The 22123-nt window shown below is 37.9% G+C and overlaps 1 protein-coding gene across 8 annotated transcripts in view; it reads right to left on the minus strand.

Annotated features, from left to right (window-relative positions):
• Positions 1-367: 367 nt before the first annotated feature.
• The window catches only part of RNF111 (ring finger protein 111), a 45580-nt gene continuing 23824 nt past the window's right edge, over positions 368-22123 (minus strand). The window contains exons 5-14 of one of the 8 annotated variants that reach the window (XM_015639094.3): positions 21103-21300; positions 19243-19562; positions 18160-18409; positions 16583-16934; positions 13785-13910; positions 13301-13427; positions 5858-5950; positions 4845-4940; positions 3863-3990; positions 368-3327 (exon numbers count right to left, since the gene is read on the minus strand). In XM_015639094.3, the coding sequence (XP_015494580.1) occupies positions 3210-3327; positions 3863-3990; positions 4845-4940; positions 5858-5950; positions 13301-13427; positions 13785-13910; positions 16583-16934; positions 18160-18409; positions 19243-19562; positions 21103-21300 (1808 nt within the window). In that variant the 3' untranslated portion in view covers positions 368-3209. Of the gene's footprint in view, positions 3328-3862; positions 3991-4844; positions 4941-5857; positions 5951-13300; positions 13428-13784; positions 13911-16582; positions 16935-18159; positions 18413-19242; positions 19563-21102; positions 21301-22123 lie in introns of all 8 variants that reach the window. The other 7 variants (XM_015639093.3, XM_015639096.2, XM_015639095.2 and 4 more) reach the window with 7 other exon arrangements.

The raw sequence follows: 22123 nt of genomic DNA on the forward strand, positions 1-22123 counted from the left end.
GGCCCGCGAGTTTAACCCCGAACGCAGCGGGAAACGCCTCCCGCCAGGCCGCGCCCACCTGAGGGGAGACAGCGGGCGTTTAATAACGAATCCCGAGATTCGGGAAGCTCAGCGTAGCTGCCTAAACTGACAAAAAATTAGTTACAATTCTTCTCCAGTCTCTAAAAATTAAATTAGCACTGAAGGTTCCAGATAAGTCCATTTAGCAGGATAAGTAACTTCAGGTAAATGCTGATCCTTAGCTAAGAGGTTTTTCTCAGCCAGTACCTGCAGTAATTAATACGTGTAAACGAAACCGTCTACGCATCAAGATTTCAAGAGCAAAACGAGGGAAGGGGAAAAGAATTGCAAAAGAAACACATTTGAATGATACCAGTCTAACATTTTATTTATTGCATACAAAAGGATTTCTTTTGACAATGGAATTTTATATGAAAAGTAATTTGATGCATACTGTTGAGAATCTTATCTTCAAAGATGCTGCAGAAAACTTAAGGCAATGCATCTAAGCATATAAAGCACAGTAAGTGGTGGAAATTTTCAAAATGAAAAGACTATTCCTTCTCCTTCCCTTAAACTATGGTTAAGTCACAATCTTCTGGAACAGAAGTAAGCTGCAGCTTCTTAGCCCCTGCAATAGCATTAAGATCAGAACACCGTGATTCCTGACAAATACCTAAGTGTTCAGCATCACATTACAATGTTATGCATACATTTAAAAGCAAGACAGTATCAGTAGCTATTATTAACAAATCAAGTAATGGATCACTAAAATACCTCTAGTACCAGGCACTCAAATTAGACCCATAAAATAATTCCTTAAAAAAAAAATTAAAAAAAAAATCCTCCAAACCTGTGCTTCTTTGTCCTGTAAGGAAGCAAGCCAAAATAGATTCTATCACATACCCAGGGTCTCAGTTACTTCAGAGGCCCTGGGGTTTTTCCCATATCTCTCAAGTACCTTCTTGGAAACTTTTAGAAATGAGTATCATCAGTCTTCAAGCATTAGTGGTCAATTAACTTCTTTTCAACAGTCACTGGAAAACACAAAGTGTCTGTTCAGTCCTTCCAGTTATTTTTATTCATTTTTAGCAATGAATAAATTAATGCAGCTTCAACTTCGCAGTCACTTTCAGTTTCCTACAGCCAAAATGTTGAAGAAGCTTTAGTATAAACCCAAGTCAGGTTTTGAAGCAGTCCACTCATGTTGCTTCTCTCCCATATCCCCCTCATACAAGCACAAAGTGGTTTTAAGTTCAGTTTTAGCAATGCAATTAAGCTTGAAAAGGTCAGTTTATCTCACATGCTAGAATAAAATTTCTCTGTTTAAAGCCTCAGTGCCAGAGGTGTGAAGTTCATTGCCAGCAATAGACACTGTTCTTGCAAATGCTACTAGTAACAGGTAAAAAAAATAAAATAAAAGGGAAGCAGCTTTAACCATACAGAAACAGGCATCAAATTAGATAAGGTAATATTTATAAATGGATTTTTAAGTGTAAACATAACAGTTTATCTTCTAGGTTTCCTGTAAACCATTTTACACATAATCTGATCATGAAAGACAAAGACATGAGAAACTGAAGGTATTTATTATTCAATCCACTTACAAAGCAGGTGGCTTAATGCAAGCTAATTGACATGTTCATATATGATCCCCAAGGAACATCTTTTCCAAAGTGACAGTAATACCGTCTCAATGTTCTTGCACATTTGCATTTTGCAATGTTGAGCACATTTAAATAAACTATAATCTATTAGACATGAAAGAATGTTGATGAGCAACTTGAATCCTGATATGGATTAAAACCTCCTTCAAAGGTAAAATGTTAGTACATTATAACTTAATTCTATATACTTTATTATGCAGCAAATCTTAACTATAGAAAATACTTCAACCAGTGATGGACTGTTGGTAATTTATAAAGAGGGAATCTATGATCAAGGCAAAAACTAGGGAACCACATGATTTGTGTCTGAGTTTCTACAGGAATTTACAGGCTTTCAACTTACTAATGAAAAATAAAAACAAGAGACAAGTGGATTTAGCTAACTTTATTAACTTTAAACCTAATAAAAATCCCAAGACAAGCCTGGAATCCTTAGAAATTCTATGAATTAATGTATATAAACCCAAACAAAAACCCTGCAGCTTTAAGTCCTTATTGAATGGTTTTATATTAAAAAAAAAACAACACAAACCAACAAAACCCAAACATATAAACAAAAAAACACAGCCAAAAAAAAAACCCCAAAAAAAACCAACCCTCAATGTGCGCAGATACTTCAACTTAAGTTAGCAGAAGACCAAACAGATTCTAAGCTCTTTTTCCATGTCCCTAATAAGTCTTTCAATCTGCAAGTATCTACAATCCAGCTAACTGAAATCAACATTTAGTGTTCACTAAGAGCTGTTTCACAGCAGCATATATTTAAGTTAGGGATTCAAATTTCTAGACATAGAAGAAAATGATAAATACAATCTGAACAGCAGTCTAAATGTTTAATATTGACATTCAAATATATCTGCATTGTGCTGAAATTTTAAAAACAAACACAAAAATCTGATCAGACAAAAACTCCGGTGATGAGTATGCTATATGCATCAGTCAAACTGAATATAATTAATATTCTGTTCCCAGTATTAAGGATGTTATTTGACTCATAACTGATCTTGTAAATATACAGCAGCCATTTTTTCCTAATTAAGGAATGTCTCAATACATAATATTATCCTTTTCTAGATGATCTTTATACATTTAAACTAAAATATATATGATCGATTAAATTAAGGAATTCAAGGTTAGTAATGAGTGAAATCATACTTTCAAAGCTTGATACTACGTAAAACAAACCAAAAAAGAGACCACACAATTCTACTTACTAAAGCAGCTAATCTCGCCTGCAAGTCTGGGGTCACAAAGCCCATAATATGTGCAAACAAATGCAATACAAGGAACCATGCAAAAATACAGTAATGAATTTAAAGAAAAAAATGTAAAACAAACAAACAAATTTATAAATACACTGAAACTCAACTGTCTTCTATATAAACTGTAGGTCTAGCATTAGTTGTACCATATAGCAGAGCCAGCACTCTGGGTTCAATGCTTCCAAATCTGCGCAGGTAAGTCATGCCATCTTTGGTTGACTGCAGTACCAGGAAGGATGAGAGGGAGCAAGAAGAAGGACAAGAGTTCTGGAAAGCAGTGTCAACTTTCACTAGGCAGCTGAGCCTCAATGTCCACTCTGCAAATGGGGCACTTCTTGTTAGTAATCAACCACTGATCTACACATACTTGGTGGAAAAGGTGCATACATGGCAGGCGCCTGTCATCAGAACACAAAAACATGTGTTAACAAAGCATTTCCAGATCAACAAACCCATTGGAAAAAACACAAAGTCAGCTTTGCTACTGAGGTCTATTTTCCCAAAGGTCTCATAGCCTTTCCAGTTGCACATGCATTCTGTCTAGCTCCAAAAAGAAAGAGATATGGGCAATGAAGTAAAGAATCAACTGGCTTCTGCTGTATTAAACTGATTTAAACCTGTTGGAGTTTACGCAGCATCACTCCAGAAACACTGACAGTCCTGACTAATTCAGGGCATCAGCTTGGGCCCACACTATAATACAGGCAGTCAAATGATGGAAGACTGTGATACAATTACCTACACTCTTACCTAACAACAATACAGACTGAACAATGTTTATTTTCAACTGCAACTTCTCTTATTGTATCGGTTCAATGACAGTAGTCAACTGTAACTGTTAACCTAACCAGTACTGCACAGCAGTGCACCAGATTCAAGTATGGTGTCAAAGCCAGAACATTAACATTATATCTGATACTCAGTGTTATTTACCTGACATCTTCACCTTCCTCCAATATAGACAAACAGATGGTGCACTTTTCCTCTGTGTCTTCTTCTGTTCCTTCCTCCCCATCTTGTTTGCAGTGCAGTTTCCTCTGTGAGAACCAATCAGTTGTTACCTTATTAGTAGAGATGACATTATTGACAAACTGAGTAAAATCTGTTTTTGATACATATTCAACACATATTTCTTTGAAAACATTTTGTAATACTTATTAAAATGTATTTGAACCAAAATGAATCAAAAACCAGAACCTGGAGAAAAACCCAAAACATTTCAGATTTAACTGTAGTTAATTACACAAGTCTACTGGACTATTAATTCCATAGTGCTGCAACCAGTCCTTATACTTATTGTCTGTGTTTAAATATCTTCAATTTCATTGATGTGGAGGCAAAAAAAAATCCTTTCAACCGAATGTCTTGTCACTGTTTATCAAGTATGACAGTGTCACGTGGATGGGATTGTATATTATCATAGACAACTCCAACTGAGGGACAACCTCAGTTGTCAAAACTGTGTATACCCCAGTTAAAAACCTCCTGGTGTTCTAGTCATCACCATGTGTTCAAAGTAAAGGTTAAATTGATACAGACCAAGCAGGCAAGTACCATGAACTGTTTACTACAAACATAAAGCTTTAGTTTGTGAGCTATCACTGAGGTCTGTTATTTCCTATTACCAGCAGTTATTTCACTACTCACAGGACTACTTGTAACTACTGGACAAGTTAATCATATCAAACCACTTCTGTTTATCACATCACAGTAGCTCTTTATCTAAGGAATTAATTTTAAATTTTCCTTGTGAAACAAGTGGCACTGTAAGCTTTGTTTACAATCCTTGAAATTCCAAGATACAGAAAACATGCCCTCTTTGAAGCTGACACTTCTGCAGACTTAAGCTAACCATTAACATTATTACAAGTTCAAGGAAATATTACAGACAGGCCACAATTTGAGAAATCCTCACCTTTTTGTATTTATGTGGATATGTGCATCTTTCTATAGTTCCCTGTGTTGCTCCACGATTGACATTGCCTAGTCGTTCCTCCAAGTGAATTAGCTCCTAAAAAATCATGAATGAATAAACAGTGTAAAAACTTATTTCAGCTACATCAAGGAAGTATTAATTTTATTCTAACCCATTTTCATTCTCAGAATTACAAACTCTTATTTCCCGAATTAATTAAATATAGGCAATTCCAAAAAGAGTATGTTGTGTGGGAAAAGTGATGGGCTTCTGTAGAAAAACCCACACAACACAGTCTCGTATTTTAAAATACTATCTTACTACAAAAAAAAAAGACTGTCAGCTAGGAATGATTATCAGTATGTCCACACATACTTCTATGTCTAATGAGGAAAAGGCAATTAAAATACGCCATGTAAATATTTGCTCTCTAATAGTCATTAAGGCTTCGAAGACAAAAAAAAAAAGTTCCTTAAGTTGAAATACAATGACTGATTTATTTTTCTCCAGCAATGAGTTTATTAGAACCATGACATGTCACTGAAGAGGTTTTCAGTGGACTAGGTCATTAACTCTCTGCATCTGATACCTTTTATGTTCTCCTGGTTTTTTCCTTCACTCCATTTCAGTTCCTGCACTATACAACAGGACAGCAATGTTAGTGTGGCCAAGTTTCAGCCTCACTTGGAGGATCCTGGCAGTTACTCAGAGACACCACTGCCTTCTCCCAGAATGTCCTGGGACTACTCAGTCCTTCTGATGGCTGGTGGGCTGAGCAAGATGTACTGTCAGGTAATTGCCACCTAACCTGCTTTGTCCAGGGCACCTTTTCCTGACCAACCTTTCAACATGCTTTTGTCCCACTCCACAATGCAGAGGGCATTCTGTTAGCAAATGGTATTTGCTTTATGATTCTTTTTATATCTGTATATAGAACCAGCTCTATCATACACCCTCCCCATATTCCCTCATGACACATTTTGACATATATCTAGTTTTATTCTATTACAAACCTCAAAATTGCCCCTGAAAGGGCCTCTGAATGATGTTCCATCCAATCCCGATGAAATGTAACGGATGTGAGGGTAGCCCGCCATGTCTGGTACCTATTCAAACAGCAGACGTTAAGTTAAACCTATTCAGAACAGCTTCAGTATTTTACTGTTCACTCTGAAAAATTTAAGTTCCTCTTGCTTTCATTGAATCACTTTTTATATTCCTCAGCCTGAGCATACAATTCCAACTGACAGGACAACACAAACACCACTCTGACACATCTATACATAACCAGAAGCAAAACCAGAAGTGAGACTAGATCCTCTCCTGTAATCTCTCCACATCTGCATTACAGTTCCCAAGTCTAAAAATCTCAACCTACATTATATAAACCACCATAAATATCTACCTATTTTTGTAAACAGAACACCTAACAGCTACACATGAAGTTATGAAAAGGACTCACTACAGATTCTCAAATACAAGCTTTTGGTACCACAGAAGAAACAAGGCTAAAAAACTCAGTCTGGAAAAAGCAGCTGATACTCTTATCTAACTCAAAACAACTGAACAGCTTCAGGCACACTTTAAATTTAGAGGCTGATAAAAATTAACACTCAAAACTTGCATCTGAAGTCACAGTTAACTCTACTTATACTCTATATTCAAGCGTCCACTAAACCTCCTGGCACAGTAAGAGATAAAAGCAGTGAACAAAAGACCAGTGTCCAGTGCTATATCCCACAGGCCCTTCAAGCACAGCACTTTTCACAGAGCAAAGCTGAAGGACAGTAAATATAGCAGACACCACCTCCACAGCAGGGCTACTGCTTTCCTTTTTTTACCCCACCAAGATGAGTGAATAATGGTCTTGACTTTTCGTCAGAAACATCCCAATAGCAATTTTTAATGAACAGGTGAAAAAACCCCAAAATGACTGCCAGATTTGGTTTACTTAATCCCACAGCACACTGACAGGAAGACTGTAAGCAGCAATTCACTTGGAAACACTTGAGTACCATCTTTTCTGTGCTATCACCTGATAATGTCTGCTACTGTATATGACAGCTCAATATTAATCTCACAAGGCTTTTCACAGATCAGATATCCCAGATACTATTCATGAAGTCACATATTCATGTGATGCTCTTCTTTCCAATCAGACACTTCCAAATTTAACATATATAAAGGTGTAAAACTCATTGAATGCATTGTGGAAAAAGCACAGGCCTAGACAGAGCTACCCATATCAAATAAGAGACCAACTGCCTTTTTACAGTTTTCAAATCCAGTCTTGCAACTAAAAGCTGACAGGGAAAGAAAAGATTCCTCTGTCCTAAATATTTTTTTTTTCTGCAAAAGAAAGGCAGAATCTGATTATTTTAAAGCAGTTTGCATGGTGCTTGTTAAATGAGAATGCAGTGCCAACATCCACCACAAATACAGCCACAATATGGTCTTAAATGTTAACAAACTAGAGTAATAGAAACCAAAGATGTATATTCATGTACATATTGAAACACTTAATGTAAGTAGTATTTGTTGGTATCATAGGTCTTACTGTTTGACAACATAAACTGTGGCTGTTGGGGGAACAGATTAAAAATATGCTGATTTGTAAGACATCTCAGATAATCACTGTTTTATGATTTTTTTCTTCATTTTAGTGTGTAATTCTACTTCAGCTCCCAATCACAGAAAATGCATTTAAAGAACTAGGTCGTTCACTCACACTAAGAACATACTTACTGTGCCAGGTTTTCACTAGGCATAAACCTTTCTGGCATAATTTGGAAAATTTTATTGTGTATTACAAAATTTGGAATCAATGGCCACCACTCAAGAAGGGAACTTCTGGAAAAACTTAACCCAAGTCTCAGAAGTGATAGTCAATGCCTGCTTCTTACTGACCAGGATTTGAAATCAGTCTTTTGGAAAACAAATCATCTGATAGTGTAGATATTGCATCATTACAAAAGTCACAGATGTATTGCTGTAATTCCATAATTACAGTTCCAATTGCCTCAGCAGTCAGTTTACCCACTGCAGAGACATGCACCTGGATAGGTCTTCTATTTGGAGACTAAGAAACCTACTAAATTTAATTTTAACAGTACAAACCCAAAAATCATTCAGAGTACATATCACAACAAACTTCTGAATTCAAGAGAAGAGAAATGTTGTGCAGGACAATATCTTTTCATGCTAATAAACCTTCATGTTATCCTGATGGGGATGGCATAACACCTCTGCAAAATTACCTGAACACACATTATGTATACAGGCTCTTATAAAATACCCTGAGAGCACAGCTCTCATTTCTGGTCAGTTAAATTGTACTCTGAAAAAAACATCTCTAAGAACAAAAAAAAAATAAAACAGTTCCTTCACACCTGCAGAATTAGCAATCTGCTAACACAGCAAAATTTTAATTAAGTACATTTGTGACTACAAGATGGATAAAAGACTTGCAAGAGAGAACTGTCAATAACAAACAACCAAGAACAGTCTTACTAAAATCCCTTTGACAGTTACCACCAAGCTTCAAATGCAGAAAGATTTCAGCTCTCTTGAAGAGCTTCACAGACAAGTGGAAGTTAGCTTTCACTAAGATTTCATATAGAATGTAAGAAAAAAGGAAAAGATTAAAGCTAATGAAGAGTGTAAGCAGTTAAAGGCAATGCCAGTCAGTACTAACTATTTGTATACTCTCTTTTGGGCACAGTCAAATTAAAATATATACTTTAAAGCAATATATTCTGGACCTGAAAAGTCCAGCACAAGTCTGCCAAGAACTGCAGAGGTTATCATTTGTTTCTTGTTTTGCACGTCCTATTGATACTTTCCATGACCACAAAAATCTGCAGAAACCAAAATAGTTCAAGGCTAAGTCTGAACCATTTACAACACAAACATTCTCAACAGTTTGAAACATCTAACCTGCAGGGAAGGCTTTCTTTCTTGCTACTCTCTCCTTTAAATACTCTATCTTTGCAGGATCTTTCTGCTTTTCAGTTGCCAATCAGTGGAGAGACTCCTGCCCCATATGGTACTGATTATCTTGTCCACCCCAGCCTCTGTGGTTCACATCAAGCATGAATTCATATGTACCAGAATAAATCCCCAGTGTAAGCCTTTTCAGTTAACTAACTGTTCAGCTACTAGCAATACACAAAAAGAAGTAAAGCTCACCATTTAATGTCTTAAGCCAAATATAAACAGAGAAAAGCTGAAGTTTTCATAGAAAATCATTGAGTGAAGGAACACAAAAGTATCCATCTGCTGAACAGATAAAACCCAATGGTACCTGTGTCTTAGGGGAACATAAAATGAATGCTCTTCAATAGCTTTTATTCCACAAATAAACAAAGAACAATTCGTGTTTATATTAAGAAAAAAAACTAGAAGGCTTGTCTTAAAACTGCAATTCTATTTGATGCAGCTAATCAAGGCTATTTCAAACCTGAGGTTCATCTTGAACTACTCTTAGTACATCAAGTTACAGCCTTAAGTGCTCAGGTATATACAGAAACTTTCTGGCTTTTGGGGCACAGAACAGCTGCACCTCTCAGAGTGGTGACACCTGTATGATTACACTCTGAGCAATATTATTCCAACCAGCACACAACTACCATAACGTGCTGGGACCTACTGGCTTACTCCTCCAAATCCCTAAGGATTTTCACAATTAAGTGCGACAGCCTCAAACATTCTGAATCAATCCACAGGTAAAGGAACAAAACCTTAAGGCTCTGCAAGAGAAGAAAAAGGGGGCACAGCATATTGAAAGTTGGATGTGAAATACCTGAGAGAGATTAAGGTACCAGAAGAAACTTTAAGTGTGTTTGGGGTTTTTGTTGTTGTTCTGGGTTTTTTGTTTGTTTGTGGTTTTGGGTTTTTTTTAAAAAAATATGATCCAAAGATCTCCCTCAGACTGAGAAGCTGCAGGTTCACAGATAAATTAAGGAGTCTTCTCAAGGCTTGCTTCAACTCTAGAGAGATTGTTTACACAATACCTAGCAAACTACAAAGTACAAATAATTCCCCCACCATTCCTCACACCTGATGTTCACATTCAACAGGGCATTATTCAAAAGGGCAGAAGAAGCTGGAGTCAAGAGTCTGGGACACAATATCCCATAGTAAATTACAGAAATTACCATCCTGCCCACCCTGATGTCATAAACAGTGCTAGAACCCCAAGCCAAAAAGCCTTTCATTAGCAGTGCCAAAGAGCAGCCAAAGGAATCCAGAGTAAACAGAAATACAAGTGGTATCTAACAAGAAACACTGGCATCAGAGAAGGACAGAGGAATAGATAAAAAGCCTTTGTGTCCTGCATCCTTCTTGTCTAATGTTCCATTAGTTATGTCATGCCTTGATCTTCACTTGAGTCTCCCTAAAAATGATCAGTTAGCAGAATGGGTATTTGTCCAGAAAGGATTGCATTCAATAGCTCTTCCTTCAGCACATACATAGCCTTAAAACATTAACAAACACAAAGTCTAAGCCATGATCACAAAATAATTATATTAAATCGAGGGAAGCAGCCTGACCTTGGATACATAGATATGAAGAATGCTGTTCCTAACTCCTTTTAGCCTAGTACTCCTCCTGAAACAACACTTCCAACAGGTAGAAGTCTCTTCAACTAAACTAGTGGAAAAGGAGACTTTGTTTCCCCAACTGTCTATTTGGACTGTCAAAGCTGCTGAACACTGATTATCTTCCCCCACATATCTTTATCATTTTGTCTCCTTAAGGATTAAAACTGCAGTCTGCATTCCAGCACTGAGTAGATGAAGATTTGGTTATCTGCATCTAATTAAAGTCAGAAACTGCTACAGAGTACTAATGTAATTAAAGCCCAAATAATCCATTATGTCCTTTACAGTCTGGTGCTAATTTGAAGGGGTTTCAGTACTCCACATAAAAAAAAGCACACTGCCAATGGTGCTGCAAGCCACAAAGTGGATTCAATATTAATGAAATTCTTAGTTGATGGACTGCATCAGTTACTTTAAAAGACAAACCCCTCTCAAAAAAAGGAATAGTTTATGATATCTGCATCAAAAATATGACTCATGAAATCTCTATTTAGTAATTGAAAAAGAAAGTACTGCTTAGAACATTAACAGCTTTCCAGAGGGACTTTAATCACAGTTCAGCCTCTCTTCTCCCACCCCTAGTCCTAGTTACAAAGAAAAAAAACAGGTGGCAGGTGCAAATTATCTGTTGGCTAAAACAGCACTTTTGTTTAAAATCCAGTCAAGTTAGTTAGATGAAAAACTTCACTGACTATTTGCTCTCTATTCAAAATAAGTTTTGCTGACAGATCTGCTGTACTCTCACACACACAAACAAAACCCGTGACTTTATTTCCATAGAAGGGGTAGAATCATCAAAAGGCATCTGCAATGCTTTGAACTCATTGTATATATAACTTCTAGCAGAGCTCTAACCTGCCTTCATGTTCTTCTAGTGTGTGAATACACTTGAAATTAGTCAAAGATTCCAAACAAATTCAAAGCCATTGTGCTCGATCTGATCACAGCAAGGTTCAAACCAGATCCCAAACGCTCGAGGAAGTGCTGCTTAGAGAAATCTGTTTGTGATGACACATGCTGTCAGTGCAGTGTCTACTAAGACCCAAAATAAACTTCAGTTTCACTCAGACACTCATTAATTACTGTTAAAAGGATAAAATATCCAAAAATAACATCTGCACAAATTTCTGTAGACTTAAAGATCCTTATTTCATCTGCCATTTTTACCAATTAGACACTGCAGTAACCAAGGAGAAGGGCATAAGTCCCTAAATATATTTTATCATACATTCAGTAAATACTTCTGCACATTCTCTATCATAGCTTTCTTAGACTCTACTGCTAAAAAGACAAATAAGAGTGGGGTCCCAGCTATTTGCTTATGTAACATTTTAGCTGTAGGAATATCACAATTAAAATTAAAATACAATTAAAAGTTTCTCATGACACTGTAAGGATGTAAGGATCATCTGAACTCCTAAGTTTCTAGAAACTTCACAGAGATAACTGCAGTAAATCCCACAGATGACTTATTAGCCCTGATAAAAAATGAGATAAAACAGGCACAGCTTTAACTTGTTGTCTCCTAACACAATTACAGCTCCCTGAACTATTAGGAGGGAATCTAAAGCAGCTGATATTACCTGTTATAGTACAACACATGAAATATATGTGAGAGTAAAGCCATCTTTCATCCATTTGAAAAAGCAGACACCTAACTGAAGAATGCAGAAAAACTTAATTTGAAGAGATGATGCACAGGAGACAGCTATGCAATAAGAAGCTCATTGGCTACATTAAATATCAAATTCTACAGCTTGCTTTTGAAAGTCTGCTAAGTATGTGAGCAGCACCCACAAATGACCAACGCTCATACATCAGGGAGATACTTGAGGATCACATCTGGTCAAATCTGGTAGTTAAAGAGTGAGGAACACCCAATGCAAGACCAGGCTGGAGAGTTACTACAGTTTGGTTGTAAATTTCCAGTTCAAGCCCCAAATGTCAATTCAGTCTAACAGAGGAAATTTTGAAAAGATTGGATATGCAGGTATTTTTTCAATTATAATTTTAGCAATCATTTACAGATGACCTCACAATTTTTATTCGTCTGCCTAACTTTAAGAGGGTTAAACACAGAAACACTAAATACACTCAAACTAAATTTGTTACTCTGTGAATTTTCATTAAACAAACTTAAGAAAAACTTTAACTAAACTATAACCATCTTTCAAAAGTAATACTCTGTAACAGGAGTAAAGATATGTTGGTTTGTTTTGGTTTTTTACCGTGGATTTTAAAAAAATTATGTGTAACCTTATGTGTAATCTTACCCTCACACTTCCTGCAGATTATAGCACTTCATGCTACAAAATTATATACCTTATCATAAAGAATTATGTTGATGAATAATAAATATTAATCAATAACATAATTATAAATTATATCTTTAATATAATAAATATTAAAATAATATTAATAAATATAAATAAAAATAATCAAATCTCTAGATGGAATTCTAATTGTGTGCATATACACCTTAAAAAGCAAGATTCAGTACTAACTCTCATGCTTTGGGTGGAAATTTGGTACCTTTAGCAATCCAATACTCAATAAAGAATAATCTGAACTTTAAAAATCAGATGCAGAGGGTCAATGCATTGCAATGCAAGTGACAATTTAATTCAAATATATTTTATTTTACAAGAGCTGAAGTTAGAAATGTAGATGTCCCTATACTGTTTCCTCTTACTACACAATGGGCCTGCTCAAGCACACTGGGAGTAACACACACACAGACACAGTGAAATATTTTCAGTTAAGCACTTGGCAGCAATGTATACACATCTATTTCCCTGACCAACAAAATCAAAATGACCAATGATCATAGTTTTCTATAAGCTATCTCCTTACCATTAGAGGAAGAGCCCCTATTTGCAAGTGATGCAGTCGAGGAGGTGCGTGGTAGTGGGCCAAGTGAGGATGCAAGGGCCCTGGAGGGTAAGTAGCTGCAGTCACACCAGCTTCAATTCCTAGTTCCCTGTCACACACAATGAAAGTGGCATTACAGTAAAGGAACAGCTTGCCTTCTAGGTACAATCCCACTGCTTTGGAAAGCCTACAAAACAGTGCAGCTACAACAACAGTTTTAAGTAAAACTTTTTTTAATCATATTTAAACTTGGCTCAAGGATCCTTCTATCATAAGTAAAAGTTACTTTGAAAACAGCTGCAAAGACTTAGCATGAAAAAAATCAAGACAACTCTACATATACAAACTTTAAACTCCAGGTACATGGAGCAGCTTTTAAAACACAGCCAGCATTATCAGCACTGTGATCAGCACATTGTGGTCTCCTGTCCCGAGTCCCAAGATCTCACAGTGTCTGATGACTCACCAGGCAGATCTCTCTGGAGCTTGTCGAGGATGGGAAGACATAGTCTGAGGCACATGGATGTGATGCCCATGACCATAATTGGGATGCATTCTGTGAGGATGTGGAGGAGGCCGCTCATGAGCGCGTCTAAACAACAAAGAACAGCCACAATTAATTTCATATACTTTTCAGTATGAGGAAACCAACACCCATAATCAAAATATTACAGCCCGAGCTACTACAGTGCCTTTAAAATAAGACACTCACCATGGAGTATTTTAATTTCTACTTTAGATATATATTACAAATTAATTTTAACACAGATTTCATATTCAAAACCGAAGCCAGCTTCAACTACAGTGACCTGCCCTTCACTTGGCAGACATGACTACAGAGACTGAGAAAGTGTTTCATCCTAACCTCAAAGGGCAGGTAGGAAAGGGAGGGCTGCACGACAGTCATGCTCAGATTCAGTGTCATCCACAGCTCTGCTGCAGATTTCTAGTAAAATTATACCACCAAAAGTAATTAGAGCAAACTTCACTCACTACTCAGAGGACATTTTCCTTGAAACACACTTGCATCATAGCTCAGGTAAACAGGGCCCACAGTTTTATCCATGCCAGCTGGTATAGAACAACCATGGATTTGAAAAAAGACTTAACTCCTACTGATTACTTTTACTTTCCCACTCCCCACTTTACCTGCTTTACCACAGAAAGAAATGGATTAGGATTTTTCTTTCCATTGCTCTCAATGCAGAAAGGATGGCTTATTATTCAAACTAAAAACTTAGATTTTATCAAAAACAGTATACATTTTCCAGGTTCAGTACCACCTTAAACTACCTGACAAAGTAGACCAGACATTTTGTAAATTTACATATCTAGAGAAGCAAAAATGTACTCAACAGCAAACTATTCTAATCACTGTGAAGTGACACTTCTCCAGAGAAATCTGTCAAGCTTGCATAATTTATGTGGTAACTGCTCATTTTTTGCAGTGGTACAGACTAAGATGGGAACAGACCTATCAGCAGAACAGACTTGTAGTCTCACTTCCCTTCACCTTATCAAGTAACTATGGGGAAAACATCTGGAAGAACACAATTTAATTAAAAAAAACCCAAAAAACAGCAAAACAACTTCCACAGTTTCATGAAACCTGAACATCATGTAGACTTATTTTCCATAAAAAGAGTCTTAATCCATAATTTCTAATTATAGAAATCATGTATAAATGTAAAACTCCTAGGCTGTCCATCCCACAATCTTTATGGGTGGGTAATTAGACAAAAAATAAAACAGAAAACCCACATGTTATACAGATTCTCTGTACCTTGATACACGACAGTGAGAAGAGGACTCTAACCATTCTCTACTCCCAATCCTGAAAAGGCACTATACTGTTGGACAGGAAGGATACAAACCAGACCATTATTCCTTAGGTTATTTGTAGAAATGAAGGACAAAACAACATGTTAAGAACACTTCTGTATTTCAGGACACAGAACTGAAGGAACTGCAAGCCTGCTGGCAGCCTCAAGTCAGTATTCAGTAAGAGAGCAAGACACATCAGTTTATGGTTGTCAGAGTACAATCTGATTTATAGGAGGCTGCACCAAGACACCTATAAGACTGATTTTGCACATAATTTGAGGGGTTAAAAAAAAAACAACAAACCAAGGGCAGAACAATTCCATATGGTTACAAACCAAACTACAAGAGGAGAAACACCACTGAGCAAACTGGCATTGTCTGGTCTGGGACCGGTGACTTCAGATAATGTCAAGGAAGACCCTGAATATCAACATTTACCTACAATTTCCTGTACATATTCATATTTCTATACAAATTCACTAAGCTGCAGAATTGTCAATATTCACAACTCCAATCCCCAGACTACTGGAAGATGTCCAGATCTGATAAGATAGCTAGCACTATTATTTTTCCCTAAAATGCTACCTTGCTGTCTCACAGCCACTGGCTTCTCTATCATTTGTGGGCAGTTACTGCCTATAGACATTTAACCTGGAAACTGCCTCAAAAGTTGCAGTTAAAGCAGAATTCTCTTTAAGCATTAACTTCTAAATGAGTTACAAGTTAATTATGAGGCAAATTTGTATAACAAAGTTAGGAACAGCAACTACAGAGTTCATTCTTGAAATTAACTTAAACACACTGCTTCCAGAATTAAAACAACTTCAGCTACCCTGCAAATATGAAGCTCTCTGTTTATATTAGTATCAAAAATCTAGTTAAGGAACAACAGTAGCATGTCTAAGTAGCTACATTTCAACACTGATCACCTTCTCAGTCTCCTCTTCTAAAGCAAAAGGCATAGTAAAGATATGTAAGTATCTAACCTGAATTACACCCATGGTATATGGTCCCTTATGATAATTTGTTCATTTTATTTTAAAGTATTGGTTATATAAAAAGACATAACTACATCAACAAGGCAAAACATGCTGTCAAGAGACATTTGACCAGAGTTTATGATGTACTCTCCAAGCTGTCTAGCTTGAAAAGGAATTCCTGTTTGTTATCCAGAGTAATGGGCAAGAGAAACAAGCTCCCCTTATCTTCCATACCCCTTCATGCCTTACCTGGAGCCATTACTGAGAGATGTAACGGAGCAGGGTCAGTCCTAACGCTCGCGTGACTGTGGTGATTTGTAAAGACACCTCTTACCATGGTTTAACACTAACAGTTCCTAACCATGCACTTAACAGTTTGAGATTCACATGCAACATTTTAGAAACCTGAGGGAAATGAATTACATGTTTAGATATTGTTCTGAGTACATTTGTGACATACGTTGGGTGTTGCATCATTCTTCTTCTCTGGACCTCCATCCTCTGGATCACTTCATGAGGATGTAGCCTCTGTGCTGGAGGTGCTGTAGCAGGGATGTGGTGGGATATTGGCTGGTGTGTTGCAGGGAGATGCTGTGGTATTGGAGCAGCTGCATTGGCTAAGGGATGAGTTGGTGGTGGAGGTGGAACAGGATGAGAAGATGCATGAGAGGAGATTGAAGGATGGAAGGGATGCACTGGATGAGGGATAACATAATCCACTTGAGGTGGAGGTTGTGGCTGTGGAGGAGGATTTCCATGAGAGTGAGGACATGCAGAAGCTTGATGGTGAAGAGGTCTGGTCAAGGAAGCATCTGCAATGAAAACATCAGGTACTTTTAATTTGGACAGTTGCAGGTTTTGACTTAAATTTATTTTAAGGAGTATCTTTACACAGATGTTTCAGTATTATTACATCAGTTTGAACAGTGGCAACATGGGAATATGTGTTTATGCAACTTTTAAGTAAAAAGTGATTCTAGCTATATACCCTACAAGATACCTGCAGCCAAAAGCATTGTTTTCCAATACTGGCAAAAAAAAAAAATTAAAAAAAAAAAATCTGCGTGATACCAGCTAGAAAAGGTATAGAAAGGTGTGGGTTGGAAGGGACTTCAAAGATCACCTTGTTCCAAGCCCCTGCCATGGACACCAACACCTTCAAGTAGACATGGCTGCTCCAAGCCACGTCCAGCCTGGCCCTGAACACTTCCAGGGAATGGAGAAACGGAGCCTCTCCAGGCAAGCTGTACCAGAGCCTCACCATCCTCACAGGGCAGGATTTCTTCCTTAATTCTGAACTAAATCTACACTCTTCCAGCTTAAAGCCACTGCCCCTTGTTTTAACCACATTCCCTTGTCAAAGGTCCCACTTCAGCTCTCTTAAAGCTCCTTTAGGCACTGGAAGGTGCTGTAAGGTCTCCCCAGAGCCTTCTGTTAGGCAGGTAGAACAGTTCCAACTCTCTTAGCCTGTCCTTGGAGAAGAGGTGCTCCAGCCCCCTGAGCACCTTCACAGTGCTCCACAGACTCACTCCATCAGGCCTGCCCTTCCTGTGCTGAGGAGCCCAAACCTGAAGCGCTATTCCAGGGGGGTCTCATGGGGGAGAAGTAGCAGAACAGAATCCCCTTCCAATATTACTTTACATTTGTTGTTTAATTTTTAAAAGTTCAATCCCCTTTTTTCCAGGTTCACTAATTTATAGAGACAATAAAACCCCAAAAAAAGAAATCACAATCAAACAAATGATTCTGCTAAAGCAGATCTCCCTGGGGGGAAGGGACAAGGGACCAACCAAGGGAAATGAAATAAAAAAACAGTACTAGAATACAAAGGAGATGAAAAATATTTTCATGATAAATACAGTTTTGAAGTCTCATTGTTATTATGATCACCCATAATTTAACTTTACCTTGGTCCTGTTCAAACCCCCTAAATGTTAATTATTTCTTAATCTGCGTTTTCCTAGGCCAGCTCTAGGATGAATGCAAGCAGGCAGGAGCGTTCCCCTGCTGCCAGGGCAGCGTGCCAGCAGTACTCACAAGGAGAATGCATGTAGTGGCGGCAGGACGAGAGCGAGGCCTGGGGCGGCTGTGGCTGCGGCTGTGCCACGATGCCCGAGCCGTACCCGTCTATGGCCAGCGCCTGGCTGGGCCCAGCGCCCGCCTGGTGCCCGTAGAGCGTCGTGCGTGACGAAGAGCCGGGACAGCACGGGTCAAAAGCCGACGTTCCGTGGAAAGCGCCGCTCCCGTGACTTCTGATACCGCTGCTGCTCAGGTCTACTGGCAATGCCTGCTGCAGAAACAAACCACTTTTTAAAAGCCACTCTTCAGACAGTGAAAGCAAAGTCCCAGTTCAAATATTAGATTTAAAAAAAAAAAAAAAAAAAAATATTATCACAAGCAACTGGGGTCCAAATTTCAAAATTTAACAGCTTGACTCTGGAACAATTTTTAAATATGGCTAGCATCTCTTACTCCCCAGTTCATAAATCTGGTGAGAGACTAACTTCCTCACACTAGATTCCATAAAAACCAACCAAACAAAACCCTCCACAATAATCCCCACCACCCCCTAACCAAACTAAAAACCTCAACAAAAACTCCTACAATAGATCAGTGAGATTGATAGTTCTGCATACTGTAAGTTAACATAGTACTGTTCTTTCTTATGACTGTATTGTTTTACAGTTGTGATTTAATTGCTGAGAAAGTCTTAATCAATGCTTTTAGAGGAGCAACTCTTTTATACTTATTATATACAGAACATTAGACTTCATTTTTTTCTTCCCTCAAAGCAGCTCAATTATTTGCATTGCAAAACTGCTCCGATGGGCAGAATATTTCAAGGTAATTACGTTCGGTCTGCTATGCAGTCACTCACAGCCATGAAGAGGTCAGCTGTCAATGATTACTTGAAGGATCACATCTTTCTTGAAAATTTCAAGGTTTTGTGTTCATATATATTACAGCTCAATTTTTCCCTTTAGTTCCCTTCTATAATGCCTGATGCAGAGCAAGGGAGTAATTTATAATTCAGCATCCTTATCCTATTCTCTCCTATCTGGAACAACTTGAAATCCCAAGTCACACGGTGTGATTGTGAGTCACAAGGATTAAACATGCCTGCTCGTGGTAACTGGTGCCAGAACTGCTGCTTGCTCCACACGGGGCAGGCACGGGAGGAGGCCTTTCCACAGGGCAGCTGGAGTCACTGAACGAAGGAGATAGTGGGACAGCTGGGTGAGGGTTGTGGTGGTGATGGTGGTGATGCTGGAAGTGGTGGCCATGCTGCTGAAAGCAGCTTGTATGAGGGTGCCCCAAGGCATGATGAGGCTGTGAAGGTCCTCCACAGGGAGAATGCTGGGGGCAGCACGATGGTAGCCTTGGCATGGCCGGAGGGCCAGTTTCCAGTGTTGAATTAGATGCAGCTCTTCTTATTTCATCTTGAAGAGGAAGTTAATATTGAAATGAAAAAAATTAGTGAAGCTGATCACTGTAAAGCAATGTCTTAAATAGAAACAAAACACCCTGTACCTCACAATTAAGTATTTAACCAACTAAAAAACAGATCTAGACTATAACAAAACAAACTAGACACAAAAAATAAGATTTAGCTATATCTGCCAAATAAAACAAAACCAAATGTTTCAGGTGGAAGTACTCTTGGCAACCACTGGAGGACATGAACTGATGTTGAGTTTCTTGTGGGTCTTGGGTCTTCAAAGAGACAAGAGCAATTGTTGGTTGTTGTAAAGTTGTTTATTGTATGAATACATACAATAGTCTCAAAGGCAAAGAGTTCAGAGTATTAAGTCTGTGCTAAAAGCTTTCTGGCATAGAGTCCCAATGTTCCAAGCAGCAGCAGCAGCTTCTTCTTTTCTTCGTCTTTGTGGTTTTTTCCACCCCAGTACAGGGGGATTTTATTCATAAATCATCCAATCAGCTCAAAACAATTCTAAAGCATTCTTCCAACACTAATCTGAGCTTAATTCTAATGCATGAAAGTAGTGTCAGTTCTCACCCAAAATCTGCACATGTATTTCTGTTTACACAAATAGCTCTAGTTGTTCTATCTAGAAATGCAAGCAATGTTCTGCTATGTTTTCATTATGTCAGGAGCCAAGTTAATTTTGTCAAAGGTAACACTACTGAACTTTAAACTAGGCTTCAGAGCTTTTTACTAGCTAACACAGTCTCTTAAGGTACTTAAGATATATTTCTACTTACTTAAAACTTACACTCCTACTTCATTGTCTGTGGCTTAATATATTTTAGTTTCTCTAAAGGCTCCAATTCAATCCCTGCATTCCTTTCTCTCTCTAAGGGACTCAGAGAGGCTTCTATTTCATGCATTCCAACAAACTGACACTTGCCTTATTCCACAAATTTAAGGCATGTCATCAGCAGGGAAAGGAGAAAAAATTGCTCCCATGGTTAGTATGCAGAGACCCCAAATTCCTGTGCAACTGTGGTCCTCCCAGGTTAATTGTCCCTCACCACACTTGCAGACAGGGCAGCTTTGCTTCAGATATGTCCTGAGTGCTCCCTGTATATACAGCTCTATGCAGGTCTGTATAAATGCGCTCCCAGGGAGTTATCCACAGCAGGAGATATACTCAAGGAATCCAGATACATCCTTCACTTCCTTACAACACATTGAAATAACACCTCTGTAACACACTGCAATGAGAGACTTAAATCCCAGTGAACTACATTCCACCTCCTCAAAAAGCAAGGATGTGGCTCGTTATGTATAACCAAATCATTCCAACAGGCACAAGCAGAAGGCTCCAGCAAATTTCCTGTATCTTTATGGAGAAAGCAATGGTCTTTTTCAGTTTCCTGTCCTCTCAGCTTACTACTGTTAGATTCAGTACTAAAAGTTCATGTGGAATTTAATTTAGAGAATGCTGACTAACTTCCTCTTTTGTACCTCCTTTGTACTCAGAGGCAACACAACAGCTCAAAGCTCTTATTCTGTACCTCCAGTTGAAGTGCCAGCAGTGCTGCCGCTGGGGAGACTGGGAGTGCTCTCTGGTGCTGCAGAGGGCTGGCTGCTGGAGACGTTTGGAGCTGCATCAGAGGCCTGCTCTGAGGTAGACGTACTGGAGCTGGTAGTGGAAGCAGAACTCACGACCTGCGGCTCCACTCCAGCTGATGTGGTTGGCACAACTGTCGGCTCTAGTGAAATAAAAAAAGCTTTCATGTTCTTTAAGCTTGAAAAGCTGCTGAGGCTTTTTTATTGTTGTTCCTGCTTTTGAACTATTTTACAAGACATTCTCATTTCTGGCCTTACCAGAAGCCAAGAAAGTCAGAACACAAAAACCTGACAGGCTTTTGTATGTGGAAAAAACCCCTAAAATTATCTTTTTTTTTCTCTCATGTTTTTTTAATCTCCTCAAGTTTTAATAATTAACATAAAATCAATTCTCAACCAAATCTGACATTTAAATTTTATTTACTGGATTAAAAAACTCCTGCTATAAAGGAGATTAAATTATTTAGTCCTTTATGATAAAAATGCTTGCTGATATCCTCCATGAATCAAAAGACAAAATACTCTATGATTAAGTATTATCCTTATAACTTTTTATTGCCTGTGAAGAACAGAAAAACTTTTAGATCACTCAGAACAGCATAACATCTAAACTAGCAGTACTACTTTGCAAACTTCAATCATTCCAGACACATAATACTAAAGGCTTTAGCAAGATAAGCTCAGTTTCTAGTCTCAACACATGCTAAAAGCAGATTATTAATATTTGAGACCTCTCTTAAAGGTACATACCTGTTCATATTATATATTGCAAAGCTAATAGTGAGCAATATATCCTGGAAATCCAAAACACTTGATGAGTTTTGTCCTTTATTAGGTAATTGTAAACAAGTTAAAATTTAAAACTATACTTGGTGGCATAATTATAATTTAGTTTTGAAAAAGACTTTGGCTATAAGTTTGAAATTTCTCTTAAGTAATGAAAGGTGATGACATGACTAAGAATAT

The sequence above is a fragment of the Parus major genome, chromosome 10 (assembly GCF_001522545.3).
Source record: "Parus major isolate Abel chromosome 10, Parus_major1.1, whole genome shotgun sequence".
In the NCBI taxonomy this organism is placed as follows: Eukaryota; Metazoa; Chordata; class Aves; order Passeriformes; family Paridae; genus Parus; species Parus major.